The sequence below is a fragment of the Anabrus simplex genome, chromosome 8 (assembly GCF_040414725.1).
Source record: "Anabrus simplex isolate iqAnaSimp1 chromosome 8, ASM4041472v1, whole genome shotgun sequence".
Classification (NCBI taxonomy): Eukaryota; Metazoa; Arthropoda; class Insecta; order Orthoptera; family Tettigoniidae; genus Anabrus; species Anabrus simplex.
In genome coordinates, this window is record NC_090272.1 from 140,528,184 (window position 1) to 140,549,735 (window position 21,552).

Sequence of the window (21,552 nt, forward strand, 5' to 3'; positions counted from 1 at the left end):
GTACTGTTTTGCATGTTATTTAAATTCTTTAATTCGTAATATGCATAATTTGTAATTCAAAGAACAATGCCAGTCCCATTACAAAAATTCGGACTGATAATTCAGAATTGTATTTAATTTTTGAAAAGATAGTATTTTACAGAGTAATTTAAATTCACCTTTTCTCCATTTCATGATAGAACGCGTCTTCTGGAACGTGCATGGGTAGTTTTCCACAGTTTCACTCACTTCATTGTACTGTATATACAGCGTGCTTCACAGTTGCTAAGTTCAAGTGAAATCGTAGTTCTTTTGTATTCATCCTGTTACCTCATTTTACTCAAGTTTTAGGTACAGTTGCATACTTCATAGTTATACCATGTTTCCCAGCATAATCGTCACCGCATAATCGTCGCATCCTTTATTTTCAATTAAAAAATCGGACTTCAAACATTTAATCGCATAATCGTCGCAAGTCCAAATTTTGTTCACCAATCTGGTTAAAAGATAAATGGAACTGCAATGTAAGTTGTACAGGAATACGCAATTTACATACTTGTATGGTTTATGGGCGATTTGGCAACACAGTCACATTTGCGAGATGTTGCACAACGTACAAATAAATAATACCGGTATATGTACGGCACATGGCTTACCGGTAGGCTATCGGCAGTTTGACAACATGGTCGCGAGACAGTGTACAATTTATTCACCACCTACATATTATGAGTTCTCATTTGATATACGTAAAAAACAAGCTAAAAACCACAAACCTTTCTAGACACGCGTTTAGAGGTCCTAAAACAGGGAAGTTTCCTATAATTGACGAAGAAGTGTTTATGTACGTCAATGAAATGCGTAGCAATGGCTGCAGTGTATCATATGAAATGATACAAATTAAGGGATGGGAGGTAGCGCACAAACACAACATAACTCAGTTTAAGGCAAGTCATGGGTGGATTAAGGGGTTCATGCGACGACACAATCTGTCAGTGCGAAGGAGAACAACACTAAGCCAAAAGTTGCCTGCTGATTACACGGACAAGATTGTAAATTTTCACCGATTTGTCATACGTTTGCGCAAAGAAACTTCGTACTTGCTTTCTCATATCGGTAATGTCGATCAGACTCCAATCTTTTTTGATATGCCTCGCAACAGCACTATTACGCTAAAAGGATCACGGAGTGTATTAATGAAAACCAGCAGTAGTGCGAAGTTGCGATGCACGGCAATACTAGCCATTACAGCTGACGGAAGAAAGTTGCTGCCTTACATCATTTTCAAGAGGAAAACGATGCTTAAGAATATACAGTTTCCCCGTGGAATTCATGTATGAGTGCAACCAAAGGGTTGGATGGACGTAGAACTCATGCTGGACTGGGTTAAAACTGTGTGGGATAGAAGACCTGGTGCACTACTAAAACAACCAGCTCTGCTTGTTTTAGATAGTTTCCGAGGTCACCTTTTGAAGGAAGTGAAGCAACTTCTCAGTAAAAATAAGACACGACAGATAGTCATTCCTGGTGGCCTAACATCTGCTTTGCAGCCACTAGACGTATGTATTAATAAACTCTTTAAAGACCACTTACGTCGATTTTACAATGAGTGGATGATGAGCGGCGATCAGCAATTGATGCCCGCTGGAAATATCAGGTGTCCACCTTGGACTTGTACCACCTGATCTAGTCTCCAAGAGCTTCAAAAGGACTGGGATTTTGAATGCACTAGACGGATCCGAAGATGACGCAGTGTGGCAGAGAGACGAAGAATCTGATACTGGTATTAACAGCGGTGAGGACGGCGCATCAGATACCGAAACCTGCGATAGCGATACAGAAGATTTGGAATAAATTGTGTACCGGTAAGTCCGTATTTCACAACAATTTCATACTATCCACTTCATTCCGTATCGATATTGTAATCAAGTTAACAAATGAAAAAAGGTTCCACCCGATCGATAGTTTCCTTTTTTATTACTTAGCCTTCGGCTAAATTTTTTGTCATTAAAACTTAGAGTACATGTTTCGATTGCTTAGCAATCATCATCAGCTGTTTTACATAATGCTTAGGTGAAAAATAGCATAAAACAATTCCATAATTGAGATTTAAAAGATTGTGTTAGTAAGGGACATTGGGTGGTGGGGGAGGGGGAAATACGTGAAGGGTTGGGAGGCAGTTGTTAGTTAAAGATTAAAAACTTATACAAATTAAAAAAAACTATTTTTTAAATTAAAAAGTCTTTGGTTTCATTTTATGTCACTTGCACTGGTTATTTATTAAATTCGACGGTTTTTAGCATGATGCTCTTGCAAACTTGTCTTGGTTGTATAATGTTCCTTCTTTTGCTAGACCTTTCTTGTTTGTGTCTCGTTACTGTCCGGTGGAGAAGATTATGTTCATTGTTGGTCGAATTATTCCGGTTTCGTTAAGTTGGATAGTTTGGAGTACATAATCTTTTTAATCTTAATTATGGAATTGTTTTATGCTATTTTTCACCTAAGTATTATGTAAAACAGCTGATGATGATTGCTAAGCATGCTAACATGTACTGTAAGTTTTAATGACAAAAAATTTAGCCGAAGGCTAAATAATAAAAAAGGAAAGTATCGATCAGGTGGAACCTTTTTTTTTTTTCATTTGTGATCTTTCACAACAAAGCGATAATTTTTTGCAAGTGTAATATTTTAACTTTAATACTCGAATTAACGACAATTAACTTAATACGTTCATTTTTATTTTCAGGTTGAAAAAATGTTTGCCGAATTGTTGCAAGTAATTATGAATTTTGTTTTAGACTATTTTAATTATTTTGATGTATAAACGCGAGTATTACGTGCATCATAAATTTGTATCAAATATAATTTAGTTATAAATAAATTTTTTGAGTAATACAAATACTGGTATTAAAAATTCTTCATATAATGGTCGCACCCTACTATTTTTTTCGAAAATTTTGGTATAAAAAGTGCGACGATTATGCTGGGAAATACGGTATTTTATTCATACTGTATTTTTCTGTAGTTTAGGGTGCACATGTTAATTTTTGGGTTGTGATATGGCTAAACATCAGTATTCTTCCAAGACACTGAACAGGAAGATGAAAATTATAAGGATAAAGGATAAAAACCAAAACTGAAGCACCTAAAGAATTTGGAATTCCTGTGTCCATTCTTTCAACTTAAAAAAAAAAAAAAAATCTGGGAGCATAGAAGCCCAAGAAATTCAGAGTTCAAATACTGCAAAGTGAATGCACATTCAAGGAACTACCCGGTCTGATTTGGAAGTGATAGGGTGGTTCCGGTATGTTACAAGTAAGTTTCGGTATGTTCGAGCGAACAATATCCTTATTGATGGTGAGGTTATTAAGGGGAATGCGAATAAACTTACGTTAAAGATGGGACTGGAATTTCAGTGTTCAAATGGGTGGTTTCAGCATTTTAAGGAACGTCACAATATCACGTAGCAGGCAGTGTATGGAGAAGCAGAATCTGCAAACACTGGTGATGTTGACAGTTGGCAAGAAAGATTGCCTCATATCATCAGTTCATAAGCACTGAACAGTATTTTCAGTGCTGATGAAACTGCATTGTTTTTTAATGCCAAGCACAAATAACTTATTATTTCTAAGGAGAGAAGTGCCATGGTGAGAGATCGTACAAGGATAGTCACTGTCCTGTGTTGCAGTGTGACGGAAGCAGAGACTTTTTCCAGCTAACTCATTCTTGGTTGCCAGGATTTCGCCCCAGTGTGCCAATTTGGGCTCATCAGTTGATAACTAGCACACCTACCAAGATGCATGGCGAGTGCATACTGTGGAGGCTACTATTACTACTAAAATGTTTTCAATCATCTTTTGAAGGGGGAGGCGGGCCTCTTAGACGGTGACACTGTCTCTCAGGCCGGGAGATTTGTTATGGTGAAGGAGATGCTCCGAGAAGGTGAGGGGGTTGGCGGCTGTGGCCTATACTAGGAACTGTCTCTGCATTCGCCTTAGTGCAGGAGAATAGAAAACCACGGAAAACCATTCTCAGGACAGCCGACGGTTGGGGCCAGACGTGAGGTCCATCCCTGTCCTGTCTCCCGAATGCAGAGGCGTAGAGCCACGGTAGAGCTGTGGCCACCCCTCCTCTGGTCGTTTGGCGAGTCGGAATGTACAGCTGTTGGACCAAGGACCAGCCGTGGCCACTTGTGGGCTGAGACCCACTCTGCATCCACCGACCCCATGGAGGCTACTACTACTACTGCTGAAACGTTTTCATTCCTCCCCTGAAATGGGAGGTGGGCCTCTTAGACAGTAACGCCATCTCTCAGGCCGGAAGATTTGTTATGGTGAAGGAGATGCACTGAGAAGGTGAGGGGGTTGGCAGCCGTGGCCTATACTAGGAACTGTCCCTGCATTCGCCTTAGTGCAGGAGAATGGAAAACCACGGAAAACCATTCTCAGAACAGCCGACGGTTGGGGCCAGCTGTGAGGTCCAGCCCTGTCCTGTGTCTCAAATGCAGAGGTTTAGAGCCACGGTAGAGCCGTGGCCACCCCTCCCCTGTTCGGTTGGCCGGTCAGAGTGCAGAGTTGTTGGACCATGGACCAGCCGTGGCCACTTATGGGCTGGGACCCACTCTGCATCCATTGAACCCATGGAGGCCACTGCGTAGGCTACCGCGCAAGTACAGTAGAAGTCCGCTATAGCGAGAATTCATAATAGTGAAAAATTTACTCACTATAGCGGACTGTCATTATATCAGATTTTTTGTAAAAGTCGGAAAAAACCCATGCAGATTAAAATCGGTATGAAACGGCAATCAGTTTGTTCAAAACTTGAGTTTTCGTGGATGATATCCACACTATGGCTTACTTATTTGTTACTTTCCGAAATCTGATACTACGTGAAAGTGTGTGTTTATTTTCATCCAAGAGACCTTGAATGCAATACGACCTCCACTCTTTGCTTCAAAAAATTTAAATCAGGCTTAAAAAGTACTTCGTAAAATTATATGAATGCCTTTCTTTTAGACTATCTTTGTCTTCACGCCAACGCCGAACACTGGCTTCAGTTGTGCTGTATTTTTTGCAGCTGCATAATTTTTCTTTATTTCCGCGTGTTTAATAACCATTAACTTAAAATTGGCATCATATGAAAATTTGCCGGCAATATCTACTCCATGCGTCTCTACAGTACGACGATCCACCAGGAAAATATTCTTGCTGTCTATAAAACTGTTACTTTTACTCAGCGTCGGCTATAACCGGCCGCTACACTCATATCTTGCTTGCCGGGTTTGGCCAACTTCAGCGGCTAGCGATGTATAAGCCTAATTGCGGCTGTTGAAGGTCAATGAACAACTTTACTGCGCCGTGGTATGGCCATTCCGCCATTTTGTTTTTCGAGCGCATACCTCACAATTTCAATCTTTGACTTCTTTAAAGCGTACTTGTTGCGGGCCACTGAATGCATTTTTTGTACAGTAAGCATTTTTTAGCTATCTCTGTCTTCACGCTAACGCCGAATATTGGCTTTCGTTAGGCCTATGCCGTATTTCTTGCGACTGCACAATTATTCTACATTTCCAAGTGTTTAATAAAACATTAACTGAAACTTGGCATCATAATATCGACAAGAACCCATTTAAAATTTGCCAGCAATACCTATTCCACGTATATTTACAATATGACAATCCATCACAAAAATATCCCTGCTGTATATAAAACTTAATTTTACTAAGCGTTAGGTACAGTAGACGCATTATAACTCTGCCACTGAGCCGTGGCCTTTCAAAGAATTTGAAGGCTCGCATGTTTTGATGCCACTATGCAGATTTGTAGGGGCTAATAGAACGTCATTCTCTCTTCACTATTTCCCGAAATCCAGTGACATTACTCAGAGGCACTGTAGAACCGGTTGCCGCAGCCAGCAATGTATAATAAAAGTGGTCGTTTGTCAGCGAGTCTTGTGCGCGCACGCGGGTGAAAAGAAGCAGCTTGTGCATGGATTGTTTTCACAGCACTACTCTTACTGTTGATGATTTACAGCTTTTAAAACTCTGCATCGTGTGATACATAATTCTCAAGAATCTTCGTTATCCTTAAATGACAACTATGTGCATTGATGTATGCATTTTTAAACATAATCTGAAGCTTTGATCACCAATGAGACCTTATCTGCAATACATCCAACACATTCCAGTGCAACTATCAGAACTTCATAAGGAGTGATATCAAACCTCAAGAATCTTCAATGCCAAAATTATTATTCATGAATTCTTCCTTCAACAGCTAAGTGCATCAATTTATGCATTATTCAAAACTTTTACAACAATTTTGACTTCTTCACATTTATAGTGTCAAACCACTGTGTATTCATGACTTTTTTATAATTTCTATGAACTATCAGATACATTGTGCAACTCGCAATTTGGCTGATGATGACCTTAAAAAATTAGGTCAAAACTAGTTCCAATAAATGTTTCTTTCATAATGTAACCCACATTACTTGATTTTGTATTGATAAGGTGGAAGTATTTTTACTGTTTGGCCATGAATGCAAGACGAGCCTTGATTTTTCACGAGGTACTGAGAAAAAAACGTCTGTTTGGATTCGGAGAAATACGGTATCACTCCAGAGGCTTCTCTGAAAACATTTCAGTTTTCTTCTTCAAACGGCATTGGCTAACCTAACCGTATATGTATCATGAAAACATATCGAACGCATGTAGAGAAATAACCTCCTCGCTAAAAATTTACATGGAAATAAATAGCATTTCCGAAATTTAACTAGATGCGAGAAAATATTAACCATCCTCTGAAATCAGTGATTTACTCTGCAGTATCTTGAGGTGTATCACATTCTTACTTAATTTCAGTATATAACATTAAAATTAAGAGATCGTTTACTTCAGCCTTTATTCTTAAGAATTAACAACTGCTATTGGCCATGTTATCTGCGCATTTATTACGAAAACGTATTATCCTCTTTCGTTTCAAATTTGCTATAGAGAACAACAGTCGATGGGTATTACTAATAGACTCCATCATCGCCTTCGAATGTCGACGAGAGAGCTTGCTAATGCACATAGTGAGAAAACTATACCGTACCAAAGATGATCGATCACATTTTGTGGCAAACGTTTCAGTTTTCTTATTCAAACAGCGTCGCCTATCCTAACTTAACCATACTATACGTATGATGAAAACATACTTCCAGTGCTGGTAGAGAAATGATAACATTCTCGCTATAAATTTACATGATAATAGCTTTTCCGTAATTTAACCAGACGCAAGAAAACATAAACTAACCTCTGAAATCAATGATCACTGTGCCATACCTTGAGTGTATCCCATTCTTACTTAATTGCAGTATTTAGCATTAAAATGAAGAGATCATTTATTCAGCTTTTTTTTTTTTTACGAGTTAAGAACTGTTATTGGACGCGTTATTTACGCACTTATTAAGAGAACATGTTCTCTTTCATTTTGAATTTTCTTTACGGAACAGCAGTCGACGGGTATTACTAATCGACTCTGACATTGCTTTTGAATGTCGACGAGGGAGCTCGCTAGTGGACATAGAGAGGAAACGATACCGAAGGTGATCGATCATATGCAACATAATTGCTAGGATGCATAAATATCGGTAACGGAAAAAATTACGCGCGTTTAATCACTCGTTATAATGGATGTGTCAACGATAGGGCTCTCGCTGTAACCAAAGGTTAATGCACACTTTAATATAGGACTTTTGAAGGGACAGACAAAACTTGCCGTTACAACGGGGTTCTCGTTTTGTGCCATACTCGCTATAGCGGATTTCTACTATAAAAGGTATCTAAAAATACCTGGATGACAGGCAAACTTTTTGAGGAGTGGCTGTAGTGCCTTGAGTGCAAAATGGCATGCCAGGACAGAAAGAGACTTCTCTTGTTGGATCAGTGTGCTGCACACAAACATAATTTTCTGTCGGCTAACACTATGAGCTACTTACAGCCCCTAGATTAAGGTATCCTTTCATTTCTGAAATGTGCCTACAGAAAGCAGTTGGTGAGTTTCCTTCTCTGTGGAGTCGCTAGAAATCTTCCAGCAGGAGAAATATGCAAATGGAACATGTTGGATGCTATATGGAGTGTGACAATTGCCTGGGATATTGTTCCTTCATCAACAATAACAGACTGCATCGTTAAGTGTGGTTTTGATTCCGTAAATGAAGAGAAAGAAGAAGAAGATGATGATGACGAAGATGAATAGGAGGAGTTCCTGCAACAATCTGTCAGTACAACTTTCGCTGAATACATCACCTTCAACAATGTGGAGACTCCTTCAGAGGAGCAGGATTCCTTCAGAGGAGCAGGATTCCACCATGTCGCTCAGCTGTGATCACATGACACCAGACGGAGTTTCAGCTGCAGCTGATGCTGAACAAGATGAAGAGACAGTGCAGGTGACAACTACTGTGTCGAAAAATTATGTACTTGCCGCTCTAGCCATTTTGGACACTTTGATTAGTCCAAGTGATGCTGACAAGCAACAATTGAGGTATGGACCATATGGATCAGTTCGTTGCAAGTTTACAAGAAAGAAAAATGATGAGGCAACCTCTCATACATTCTCTTTTATAAAGGCAGTAAGCTTAATATGTGGCAAAAAAGAAAAAAGAAAACTACTGGACTATGAAACATTTGCGTTTCTTTTAGGTACTGTACAATTTTTAAAAAATATATGTTGGCATTTTTAAAGTTTGTTTTCCTGTTTTTGTTGCACCATGTTTCCAATTGGATAGTGTTGTTGCGTCCCTTGTGCAAGTGCTTTATTTATTGGATTACTGTACTTGTATTGCATCGTGCATAGATTTCTCCTCATCTTTGAACAGGTTTTTCCTGGTGTGAGGTTATATTTGCCAGTGAGTTATCCGACTGCATTATTTGATTAAATGCACCTATTTGGATATATTTCAGAAATAGATTTCTCCATGGCATTTGAAAGGTTTAAACAGTGAATCATGGTGATTGCATGCATTAATGGGTCTTAGAATATTATGATGCAGCAAGGGTTGGCATTTTTGAATTACAAGTTGGTATTGGTTAATTCAGAATCATATTATTTGAGGTCCAATTTTTGCATCCCCATGACTTTGAATTAATGAGGTTTTACTGTTCATGGACTCCAGAACTCAGTGGTAAGATTTTTGTAGATTTTGTAGAATATATGCTGAGAAATACCATTACTATACAAGATGTTTTACTTTAGTAAAGCCGCTATTATCCATTTTAATAATTAGAGCATATCAAAAAGCAAGGAAAAAATAATAACCTCTAAGGTTGGCTTGCATTTGGAATGATTATGGGTTCAAATCCCACCATTGGCAGTCCTGAAGTTGGTTTTTCGTGGTTTCCCATTTTCACAAAAGGCAATGTCTTGGACTCAACCTTAATGAAGGTTGTTTAAATACAGTAATTTACAGTATTACAAATTATTTAACATGAAAAAATAATTAAATTATAAAAATTATAAAGATTCAATTTATAATTAAGTTATTTTTTCATGTTAAACAACCTTAATTAAGGTTGAGCCCCAGTACAGTACATACATACTAACATGATTGTCTGTTCTCCTCCTCTTCCTTTCTCCTTCTCCAGCTTCTGTCATGTCGGGGTATTTATAGCACTTCTCCACGTTCCTCTCTCCTTCCACCATTTCTCTTCCATCATTTTGTTCCAGTCCAAGTTTCTTCTTGTTGCATTCCTCTTTATTGAATTGATCCAAGTTGTTCTAGGCCCTCCTCTCACTCTCTTTCCCTTGAACTTCATCTCCATCATCTGTTTTGGTATTCTTTTCTCCTCCATCCTCTTTACATGTCCAAACCATCTTAGTTTACTCCTATCAATTCTGTCATTTAGGTTTTCCATTCCAATCTCCTTTCTCACGTTTCTCAATCAGTCTTTCCTTGTCTTTCCTGTCATACTTCTTAGGTAGGGTTTCATTTAACTGGCTTGAATTCTACTGTCCTCCCTATTGTCTGCAATCATATGAAATCATGGTCAAACATATGCATTTTTCACTTCACAACACAATCACTTCTTCACTAAAGTAAACTTATGAAAAAATGTAGATTTCTTCATTAATCTATTATAAACTATAATACCAAATAAAATGAACTTATTTCATAGAACTGAATTTATTTAAAGAAATTATAATGGTCTTTTTTTGCCCAATGAGTATTTCTAATTTTTATTTTGTTTTAAAAGTAACATCATCCCATTTCCTCATAAACATAATGCCTATAGCGGACAATAATCTCCATATTGTCCTCTTCTCTAATAAGCAAGGTACATACAATCTGTGACAATAAAGTTCAGTGAATGAAGTCAGAACGGTTGATCCGGCAACACCGGTGACACACAATGCTGCACCTGCGTAGCAGCAGGTTTTGACCACCTGCTCACAACGTTGTTCAGTTGAGCATCATGTGTGCGCCTTTTAAGACCTTTTTGACACAGTGCGTGTTTAATGTTTTGGTTCTGAACTGCGAACAGGAACATGAACAACCAAAAGATCAATGTACAGTTTTGTTTTAAGCTTGGGAAGACACCGAAAGAAACGCATGCGATGCTGGTACATGTTTATGAAGATCAAGCACTGTCCTTGAAGTGTGTGTACGAGTGGTTCGCCCATTTTCGAGGAGGCTGGGAAAGTGTTTCTGACAACCCCCATAGCGGAAGACCGGCGGCCGCCGTCAGTGACGAAAACATTGAGAAGGTGAACGCATTAATCACGAACAATCGGTGATTAACTGAGCGCATGATAGCGGATGAACTGCTGATTAACTGTGAATTTGTGCGACAAATTTTTACCCAGAAGTTAGGGAAGAGGAAAATGTGTTCTCGTCTTGTGCCACATCACTTGACTGACGATCAGAAGCAGGCACGTTTAGAGGCTTCACAGGATTTTGTCGAAACAGCGGATGCGACACCAAATTTCTTGAACTGTATTGTCACTGAGGATGAAACCTAGTGTCTCAGGTACGACCCTGAAATGAAACGGCAAAGCATGAAATGGCGTTCTCCGGGATCGCCTTGTCGGAAAAAGGTCAGAGCCGAAAAGTCACGCATCAAACTCGCTTTGAAAGGAAAGAGATTTGACGATGTTCCTGACATCAAATGAAATGTGATGAGGCTTTTGAACACCATCCCAAAGGAAGCCTTCTTGCAAAGTTTCCAGGACATGTATCGCCGATCTCAGCAGTGCATAGTTATGGGAGGGTACTATTTCGAAGGACAGTAAGGTCACTGTCGTGCATTGTTCATCTTTGTTGATAGCACAGGACTATTCACCGAACCTTATTGTCACAGGTTGTATTTCCTTGTCTCCTAATTCATTACATAATAACTGCACAGATTCACCTATATCTAGACATTTATCACTCCAAGTTCCTGCTGAATTGTTAAAACATTCCTCTCCTTTTTTTTTTTTTTTTTCCTAGCATGCAGTGTACAGTCAATTTAATACAGTACTATTTCTGCTTAGAGCAAAATTATTAAAAACGGTATCTACTATTGTAAGCTGTAAGCAGTATAAAACAAGTTGCATCTTATCAGCGAGCAGGGTAGGGTTGGAGACAAGGTGAATACTCATGATCGTGGGAAACTGGAAGATACATTATTCACAGGGTCAGCTAGTTAACCCAAGGCCAGTTACGAGGGTGTCCACTGTATAATTAGGCATACATTACTCGTATTTTGGGCAAAGTGAAACCTTTTAAGAAACACTTCACAAAAAAAGTCATGGTTCAAATATATCTGTATACCAAAGTAGTACAGAAATGAATGTTGCCCCCTGAATTTGATACGGTGGTCCATTCTGTGAGTGCTAAGCACCAATAGGGAACATGCATGATCCGGGGTTTTAATTAAAAATATGCTAATCTGATTCAAAATTTCATGCAGAATTCAAAAATGTGATCAGAATGTACAAATAATAACTCCAAACATGATAAAAATCTACGAAAATGTCACGTCACGCAAGTACGCGATCTCATTGGTCTGACGTCATCGTACAGGTTGACTGAATTAGCAGACGAAATAACACATAGTGTGCTGTGAGAAGCAGGATACACTTCGCGTATTTCTACTTTACGTTAGTGTCTGGTATAGTTAAATTCGAGGTCTATACATTGGATAATAATCTGAGTGGTATATTTTAGACTTAAAATGAATCCTGCGCAGACAGTGAGGCAGAAAACTTATAAATGGTGTAGAGTTCCGATGTGCAATAGCACATCGCATACCGTACCAAACAAATTGTTTATAAATGTTCCAAAGACGCTAAAACTAGGGAGAAATGGATTTTGGCGAGCCGGAGAAATGCTGGTGATATATCGTAAAAGTCTACAGTTTATTTTTTTGAAGATTTTAACGTAAGATGAATTTGTTTGAATTTTCAAATCACTTTTCCATGTCAGCTGTTCTAGTGGTAAAACTTTAAATTTTAATGTATGATGCTTTATTTAAATGCTTCAATTACATCTTGGAATATGAAAGTAATAAACAGTGCATTAAATAATGCTGATTATTAAAGTATTCTCCAAACCTAACCTATGTTTTGGGTGATCCATGTCAAGATAATAAATCAAAGGGGTTATGAACCATTTTGACAGCTCTAATTCTATCTTGGCATGGGACAGTTATGTATGCTTTATTGAAGAGCTTAATTGGTAAAGAAATTTAGGCTATATCTAAATACTCTATAATGTAACAAAGGATAGGCGTGTACATCATGAAAGGAAACAACGTGAATTTAACAAATGTATAACTCTACACAAAACCAATGCTTGTCTGTTGGGGTCTCATAAGTTAACAATGCTCAATTATAATAATTATCATAATATTAATGAAATAAATAACATAACTGCACACAGGTGAAAATAGTGATGTAGGTGTTTAAAATATTATCCAACTTAGCCTAAGATTTAGGTTATACAAGCCAAGTCAATAAACCGAAGGGTAAAAATACCGCGCGAGTGGGCCGTGCGGTTAGGAGCGCGCAGCTGTGAGCTCGCATCCGGGAGATAGTGAGTTTTGAACCCCACTGCCGGCAGCCCTGAAGATGGTTTTCCGTGGTTTCCCATTTTCACACCAGGCAAATACTGAGGCTGTACCTAGGGCCACAGCTGCTTTGTTCCCATTCCTAGGCCTTTCCTGTCCCATCGTCGCCATAAGACCTATATGTGACGGTGTGACGTAAAGCAAAAAAAAATAGTAGAAGTCACAGCACCCAAAGACATTCCTGTATTGAACGACTAAAATGTCACCAGGACACTTTTCTTTCCTGATATGCTCAGCTTGTTAAAAGCCAAATGTAATTAATGTTATTGGCTTCACGCCCCGCTAACTACTTCTACAATTTTCGGAGACGCCGATGTGCAGGAATTTAGTCCTGCAGGAGTTCTTTTACGTGCCAGTAAATCTACCGACACGAGGCTGATGTATTTGAGCACCTTCAACTACCACCGGACTGAACCAGGATCGAACCTGCCAAGTTGGGGTCAGAAGGCCAGCACCTCAACAGTCTGAACCACTCAGCCCGACTTGTGAAAACTAGATGAAGTCATATTTATCTTTATCATGTTTAACTTTTTCCCTCCATAAAGATATTTAATTCTCTTTCATGGGCCCCGGAAGTGGGTAGGCCAGTTGTCCCAACCATAAATATATATTTTTTGGGAATGATAGATTATAGCCCTATAGTACTATGATCTTTCTTTCTTTCTTTCCTTCTTTCTTTCTTTCTTTCTTTCTTTCTTAATCAGTTTATCCTTCAGGGTTGGTTTTCTCTCGGACTCAGCGAGGGATTTCACCTCTACCACCTCAAGGGCAGTGTCCTGGAACGTGAGACTTTGAGTATGGTGATGAAACTGGTGAGGAGGGCCATTACCTCGCCCAGGCGGCCTCACCTGTTATGCTCAACAGGGGCCTTGTTGGAGGATGGGAGGATCGGAAGGGATAGACAAGGAAGAGGGAAGGAAACGGGCGTGGCCTTAGGTGCCTGGAGGAGAAGTAGGAAAATACGAAAAACCACTTCGAGGATGGCTGAGGTGGGATTCGAAACCCTTCTACACAGTTGACCTCCCGAGGCTGAGTAGACCCCGTTCCAGCTCTTGTACTATTTGTTTTCAACTTTCATGGCAGAGCCGGGAATCGAAACCGGGCCTCCGGGAGTGGCACACATTAACCACTACACCACAGAAGCGGACTAGTACTATAATGCTACCTATATGTTTATGTTAGTGCTGAAATCCGATTTCTTACTTTACTAATGCTGAAAGCCCGAAAATGTAATGTTATTCTTTAATAGGGGAATCAGTCTAGAAGGAAATGTTGAAAGTGATGTGATATCTATCCAGGTTCGTTGTTATCCTAATACTATGGGTTACAGTACATTGCACGTATATAAAAGACGCCACTTACAAACTTGCTTGTTATTCGCGAATTTCTGCGGTCACAAAAGTCACATTTTTCAAGAATGATGACATCTACACATGGTAGATTATCTGACTGTGCTGTTTTGAACCTTTCTTCTGTCATTTCGAAGTTATTCGCGATCATGAATAATAAACAATCGGCTTTTAGCAACGGCTGATGCACAACGGCTGGTAGAGCTCCATGCGGTACTGGATCGTGACGTCACAGCGCGCCGCTTACGTCAGAGGCCGTTTCACTCGCCTTGCGGAAAGGCACTATTAAATATTTTTTTAATGGTAGAAAACAAGGCAACATACCACAATGCAACACGTTTACGTACTATTTCATTGGTGTACTTTTCAAAAAAAATATTTTTGAAAATGATGCATGTTCCCAATTAGAGGAATGGGTCCAAGAAACAAATTAGGATGTTGACAAATACTTTAGACTCCTCAAAATAAATGAACATAATAAAGAGCAATCATACTAGAGTTCCTTATGTACATGTAATCTACATTAAATCATACCCTCTCTCTATAGACTTTCAAGCTAACCATTGACAGATCTGACAAAAATCTCATGAACCTAAAATTTCTCATACTAGTGACTTCTTTGTGAAAGGTAACAAAGAACTAGTAAATAATATTCTCTTCTGGAATAAATAAATGAATTCATTAATTAAAAAATATATACATGATAAAGAGTTATTGATTGTGTCATTGCCTTATGTGGACTGGAGAAGCAATGATCATAATCAGGCTCTGAAAGGCATACAAACTGCAGTTTAATTAGGTTTTTACCTCAAACTATATTTAAACTCAGTATGAACAAGTATATGAACTAGTACACATTCATACAATTGTATCTTAATGTTAAAATTTCCATGGTATGCAGCACCATGTACTGGTTGGACTGCATTCATTCTGTATATTTCTGTGGTCTCTATGTATTTTATAATCTTTCATGTGCTTACATTGTAATGTAAGCAAATTACATTTTCGTGCAGGTGCAGAGCCCATTTTACAGACAGCAGAATGCCATTTTGATTTATCAAATACATTGGCTGGGTGTACGTTGACACATTTTAGATCAGACTTCATTTTATCCATCTGTCATCCTCATCGGCATTGACCATTGACTTTAGGATTTATATTGTACCAGCGACATTTTCATATGCAGTATGTCTGACATGATCATACCATTGGAGGTATCTCTCTTTCATTTTTCTATAAATAGATATGATACCAGTTTTCTGCCTGGTTGTGTCATCATAGACATGGCCTAACCATGTGATTCCCATGTTCCATCATAGCAGTCACATCTCCATGATGTGGAGTTGGTGCTCTACACTCTTCGTTACTACTGAATAGTCTGATCCATATAGCATGACCGGGCAGATCACAGTGCAATATATATGGGCATGTGGTGGTCATACACCTCCCCAGTCTTGTTTATCCTTGCTCACACCTCATCATTCAGATACACATACGTGATAAGAGTTATTAATTATTGTTTCATTGCATTATGTGGAGCATAATGAGCTGTTATTATATCATTGTACCATATGTCTAGAAATGTTATTTCTAATGTGAAAATTCTTTTATTTATTTATTCTTTGTTCTAATGCCTATTTATTTTTTCATTATAGGTATCGAGCCCTTACAAGCTCTTGTTGCAGAAGAGAAGGTGGTATTTGGACTGAATGCAAAAGCTGTGTCTCAACTCACGTTAGCTAAAATTAGAAAAGTTTATAGCAGAGCTGACAACAAGGCTATTGCAAAGCAGGTATTAGAGATTTTTCTCTTTATGTTTTATTTTTAGTCTCTTGTCTTTTAATGTAGATAGTCTTTGTACACATGAAAGGTATTGATGGGGCGATTAATTTACTTATGATAACTTCATAGCATTTTCTGATGACATATTCCAGCGTTCCAGAACTTCTTGTATGGTATAGTTCCTACATGGCTCTGATATGGGTCTCTGTTTTCCAAACCCCCGGGGCATACTTCACAAGCCTACCAAAACTCTTTCCAAATATTTACGGAATTTCTCTGAATGCTAGATGACGTGTTTTCTCAAAATTTCACGTTAAAAATCAACAGTCGTTTTGCATTCGCAACCTGTCCGTAATGAACGAGTGAACACCACTGGCAGCTACCAAGGTGACCATGCGGCTTCTCGAACCCCCACCGTGCACGCACAAAACTTGTTGACCAACAATGTCTTTATTATACATCACTAGCTGCAGCAGCCGGTTGTACAGTGCTTCTGTGTAACATCACTGGTTCTTGGGAAATATTTAAGAGTGAATAATATTCTATTAAAAAAACCAAACCAAACCCCATGGCACTACAGCCCTTGAAGGGCTTTGGCCTACCAAGCGACCGCTGCTCAGCCCGGAGGCCTGCAGATTACGAGGTGTCGTGTGGTCAGCACGACGAATCCTCTCGGTCGTTATTCTTGGCTTTGTAGACCGGGGCCGCTATCTCACCGTCAGATAGCTCCTCAATTCTAATCACGTAGGCTTAGTGGACCTCGAACCAGCCCTCAGGTCCAGGTAAAAATCCCTGACCTGGCCGGGAATCGAACCCGGGGCCTCTGGGTGAGAGGCAGGCACGCTACCCCTACACCACGGGGCCGGCATAATATTCTATTAGCCTGTATAAAAACTTTTCTCAAATCTCCAGAATGGCATCAAAACATTACTTTCTTGAGTTAATTGCAAGGTCGATCATAATGTACTTCCGAGCCCCAGCTGTGCAGGAAATGTCATTCAAATTGGAATAGCAAGGATGCAACCTTTGAATTTTTAGAAAGTCCACGGCTACTCAGTGGCAGAGTAATAACGCGTCTACTGTACCTGTTGCTTAATGAAAGTAACAGTTTTATAGACAGCAGGAATATTTCCACAATGGATCACCGTATTTTAGAGACACATGTAACAGCTATTCCGGCAGATTTTCAACGGTTTATCGTCGATATTATGATGCCAATTTTAAGTTAGAATTTTGGATGTAGGGTCCTTTTTGACCATATTAAAAGAATTATCTGAAAAGAAAAGTTTTAGTTTTAGAGACATAATCAACTTTTTTCATTATTATGGTGGTATTACCTTTGTCAGCTTTTGTAATGATGAGATCCTTATCTCCAGTTTTCTTTTTGAGGTTTGAAATTTGCTTTGAAGAAATATCGCTATTGTCTGAAGTATTGGTTTTCCTCTAAGTAACATTGTCATTTAGTTTTTTTCTAGCTTTGTATCTAACTTCGTCTTGTATATTTGCAGGTAATTTGTTGATAGCTAATTCTGTTTCTGTTGTAGAAATTATTGCTATTTTTACCACTGGTCACTTTTGTTTACATTTAAGTTAATCTGTCCAGGTGCTCCACCAGTAACTCGGGTTGCCCAGACATAACTCTAACATCCCATGCATTTATACTACTATGTTTCTTACGATTCCAGTTTCAATTTTGGAACCTTACAGTTAAAATTCTCAGCTAATTCTTGGTAAGTGAGTTTCATATAGGACTTCTGATTTTAACAAAATTTCAAGGAAGGTTTCAATATGAGCTCATTGATAGTTCCCATTTAAGTAGTACAATATTGGAGTACAAAATTGGGAGAGTGATGAAATGAACAAATGAAAGAATTAATGAAGTAGGAAAGAACAGATAAATCAAGATTATAATGGTATGTGGCATTAGGAGAACGAATGAAGAAAGAATACCCAGAAAAACTAGTAAATAAGAGACCTAGAGGAAGATTGAGATACCGATGGCTGAAAGGAGCAAAGATATATGAAGAAAGAGAAGAAAATTGGACAAGTGTATAAGGAAAGAGAAGATGAGAAAGAGACATTGGAGAGGTTTGTGGATTTCTGTTCAGCATAATATAATTAATGTATGCACTGTGCTATATTACACGTTGGATTTTATGATTGCTCTGCTTTGACTTTGTGATTAGTTTCACATTTTAGTTGTACATTTTCATGAGAAGGATGGCTACTAGCCACTGAACCATAGCTGCTATTGTGTGAGTAATATGTATTGGTAGTTCTGATGATTACAGTTGCGCATGATCATATCGGTCTTGCTTGATTTGCACTTTGTAGTGTGTGATAAGCTGTGTCTGGCTCCTTGACTGAATGTTCAATGCTGAGGCCTTCTTTTCAGCTTCCTGGCTGAATCATGGATTTTAACCATATCTAGTTAATTCCTCAGACTCAGAGGACCGGGTGTTTGTCTCAACACTTTCCTCTTCATACATACACAACAAACCACACTACCAACCATTACGGAAAAACTTCATAGTGAATACATCCCCCCACATAGGGTTGGCATCAGGAAGGGCATTTGGCCATAAAACAAGGCGAAGTCCACATATGCTACACAGTTCACATCTACAACCCCATCAGGGTGTGGGAAAAGCAGTAGAGAAAGAAGAAGAGTGTGTGAGAAACTGCAATAATTGCCATTGCTGGTTACAAATATACATCAATAATGCAGGGCCCTTCCATGATTTATTTTTTGCACTGCATCTGCATGCATTTAAACTCCTAAGACAGTTTCCTAAGTATGCATTGCAGACACATGATTTTCTTTTAGCATGCTCCTTAGAATTGATGATATGCGTTAGACTTTTATAAATTTTATATAATGTCATTTCCAAAGCATTTAACATCTTAAGTGAATATCCCTTCTCTACTCAGTAAATACTTCAAAAACTTGATGGAAAGGGTCTTGTAACTAACCAAGCATACTATAGCATCTCACCAAGGCTACTCAGATTCAAATCACTGTCAATGCATTTCAAATTCTCGTAACGGAAAGTCATGACTCCGTGGCTTAAATTAGTAGAACTGATAATTGTTGTAAGAATATCAGTCCTTGTGGTTTGAAACAAACACATACCCCCTCGCTAACTTCTTTCACTCTTTGACAGCTCGGTATGTCCTCACACGAGAATGCCACCCCCATTCGCATTCTGCACAACTCAGCTGGTCATCTCAGCGGTCCTGCACGTTCACTCGGTGGAGTTGTAATTGGCTATTTGGGAGTTCGAGTGTTCTCTCCACGGCCAGTTACTAAGATGGTGGAGAACGTGGGAGGCTGCTCTGTGTTACTTGGTATGTGGTTTAAAAAACTTACTTCTTCCGTAATTTTAAAGATTAAAAGTTCCATTAATAGGCCTTCAGTGGCTGATGCTTGCTACTCAGGGTTTATTAATAATGCAAAAGAAACCGGGAACATATAATTGACAAAAGATTATGGTCAAATTTTACAGGAACTGAAAGGAAAAGAACCTTACTTAATAACTTAATATATTAAATATTAATTCAATAACGTGCTCTTTGTACTCATTCAACCATGTTATATACCCTGTATATGTATATTGAGCAAGTTTGCCTTGACGATTAGGAGCGCACAGCTGTGAGCTTGCAGTCAAGAGGTAGAGGATTTTGAACCCCACTGTCGGCAGCCCCAAATATGATTTTCCATGGTTTCTCATTGTCACATCAGGCAAATCAGCTGTACCTTAATTAAGGCCACAGCCATTTCCTTCCCTCTCCCAGCGCTTACCTATCCTGTCGTTGCCATAAGACCAATCTGTGCAGTGCAATGGAAAGCAAATAGTTTTTTTTTTTTTAAGTCATCTTATACATACTATTCCGTTATATACAGTAAAACCTTGTTAATTCAAAGTCGTTGGGACACTAAAATCGGACTTAGAATTACGTGATTTTGAATTAACCACTGCCAACTTGAAATTCAGAAATGCCAACCCTTGCTGCATCATAAAATATTCTAAGATTCTTTAATGCATGGAATCACCTTGATTCACAGTTAGACCTTTCAAATGCCGTGGAAAAAAATATATTTCCGAAATGTATCCAACAAAGTGCATTGATTTAAATAATGCTCTTGGATAACGCCATACAGTGTCAAATGTAACTTCTCACCGGGGAAAATCTAAACATGATTCAAAGGTGAAGAGTACGCTAATCTACTATATACGCACGACGCAATATAAGTACAGTATAAAGCACATGCACAGGGGAGCCAACAAGATTGTCTCCAGTTGGAAACACATGACATCAACAAAACAAACTTTTAAAACCCAGACATATATTTAACACAAATATCAAGAATAATAAATAACCTCGTACAGTACCTGAAAAGTTTGCAAATGATTAATGGTCCAATAGGTTTTTTTTTGGGGGGGGGGGGGTCACACTTTAGGCTTAATGCCTTTAAAGAAAGAGTGTTTGAGAGGTTGCTTCATCTTTTTTATTTATTTTTATAAATACTAGCTATGAACTGCTCCATATGGGCCATAGTGTTAATTGTAGCGTCGTCAGCATCAGTTGCACTTATCATAGATTTCAACACGGCTAGAGCGGCAAGTACATCATTTTTCGACGGAGTAGTTACCGCCTGCACCGTATCTTCGTCGTGTTCAACATCAGCTGTAGCTGCAGCTACCTCTGGCGTCACGTGATCACAGCTGATCATCATGGCGGGATCCCGCTCGTCTGAAGTAATCTCCGCATGGTCTACGGTGATGTATTCGGCGAAATTTATACCGACATCGGACTTTTGCCATTCATCTTCACTGTCGTCTTCTCCTTCTTCTACTTCATTTAACAAACCAAAATCACACTTAACGAAGCAGTTCTTGATTATCGATGAAGGAATAGTGTCCCAGGCAACTGTCACTTGTCCTTTGTCGACCTTCCTTATAATTTTTATCTTCTGGCTCAGTGTCTTGTAAGAATACTGGCGTTTAGCCATCTCGCAATGCAAAATAGGAACACACGTGCCCTAAACGAAAATACCGTAACAATAAAACTAAAGCACAGTATAAATAAAATATAATAACTTCAAACTTTGTAATCGCACACTAAAACTTAACGTATAATGAGTAATGTATAGGCTTTTGGACTTATGCCGTGTCAAGAAAATAAGGTGAAATTATTTACGTTTCACAGAAAACTGTGCTCTGTGTCATGATGACGCCTATACAGTATCATGTCTATAAGTACAGGCCGTGAAAACATCAATGGCAACATGTAATGAGTAGCTCTCTTCTCTGCTAGTTGCTTTATGTCGCACCGACACAGATAGGTAAT

The 21,552-nt window shown here is 38.8% G+C and overlaps 1 protein-coding gene across 1 annotated transcript in view; it reads left to right on the plus strand.

Annotated features, from left to right (window-relative positions):
• bchs (WD repeat and FYVE domain containing 3 bchs) overlaps positions 1 to 21,552 on the plus strand; it is a 478,767-nt gene that overhangs the window by 190,197 nt on the left and 267,018 nt on the right. The window contains exons 22-23 of the mRNA XM_067152491.2: positions 16,074 to 16,210; positions 19,365 to 19,548. Of these exons, the coding sequence (XP_067008592.2) occupies positions 16,074 to 16,210; positions 19,365 to 19,548 (321 nt within the window). The remainder of the gene's footprint in view (positions 1 to 16,073; positions 16,211 to 19,364; positions 19,549 to 21,552) is intronic.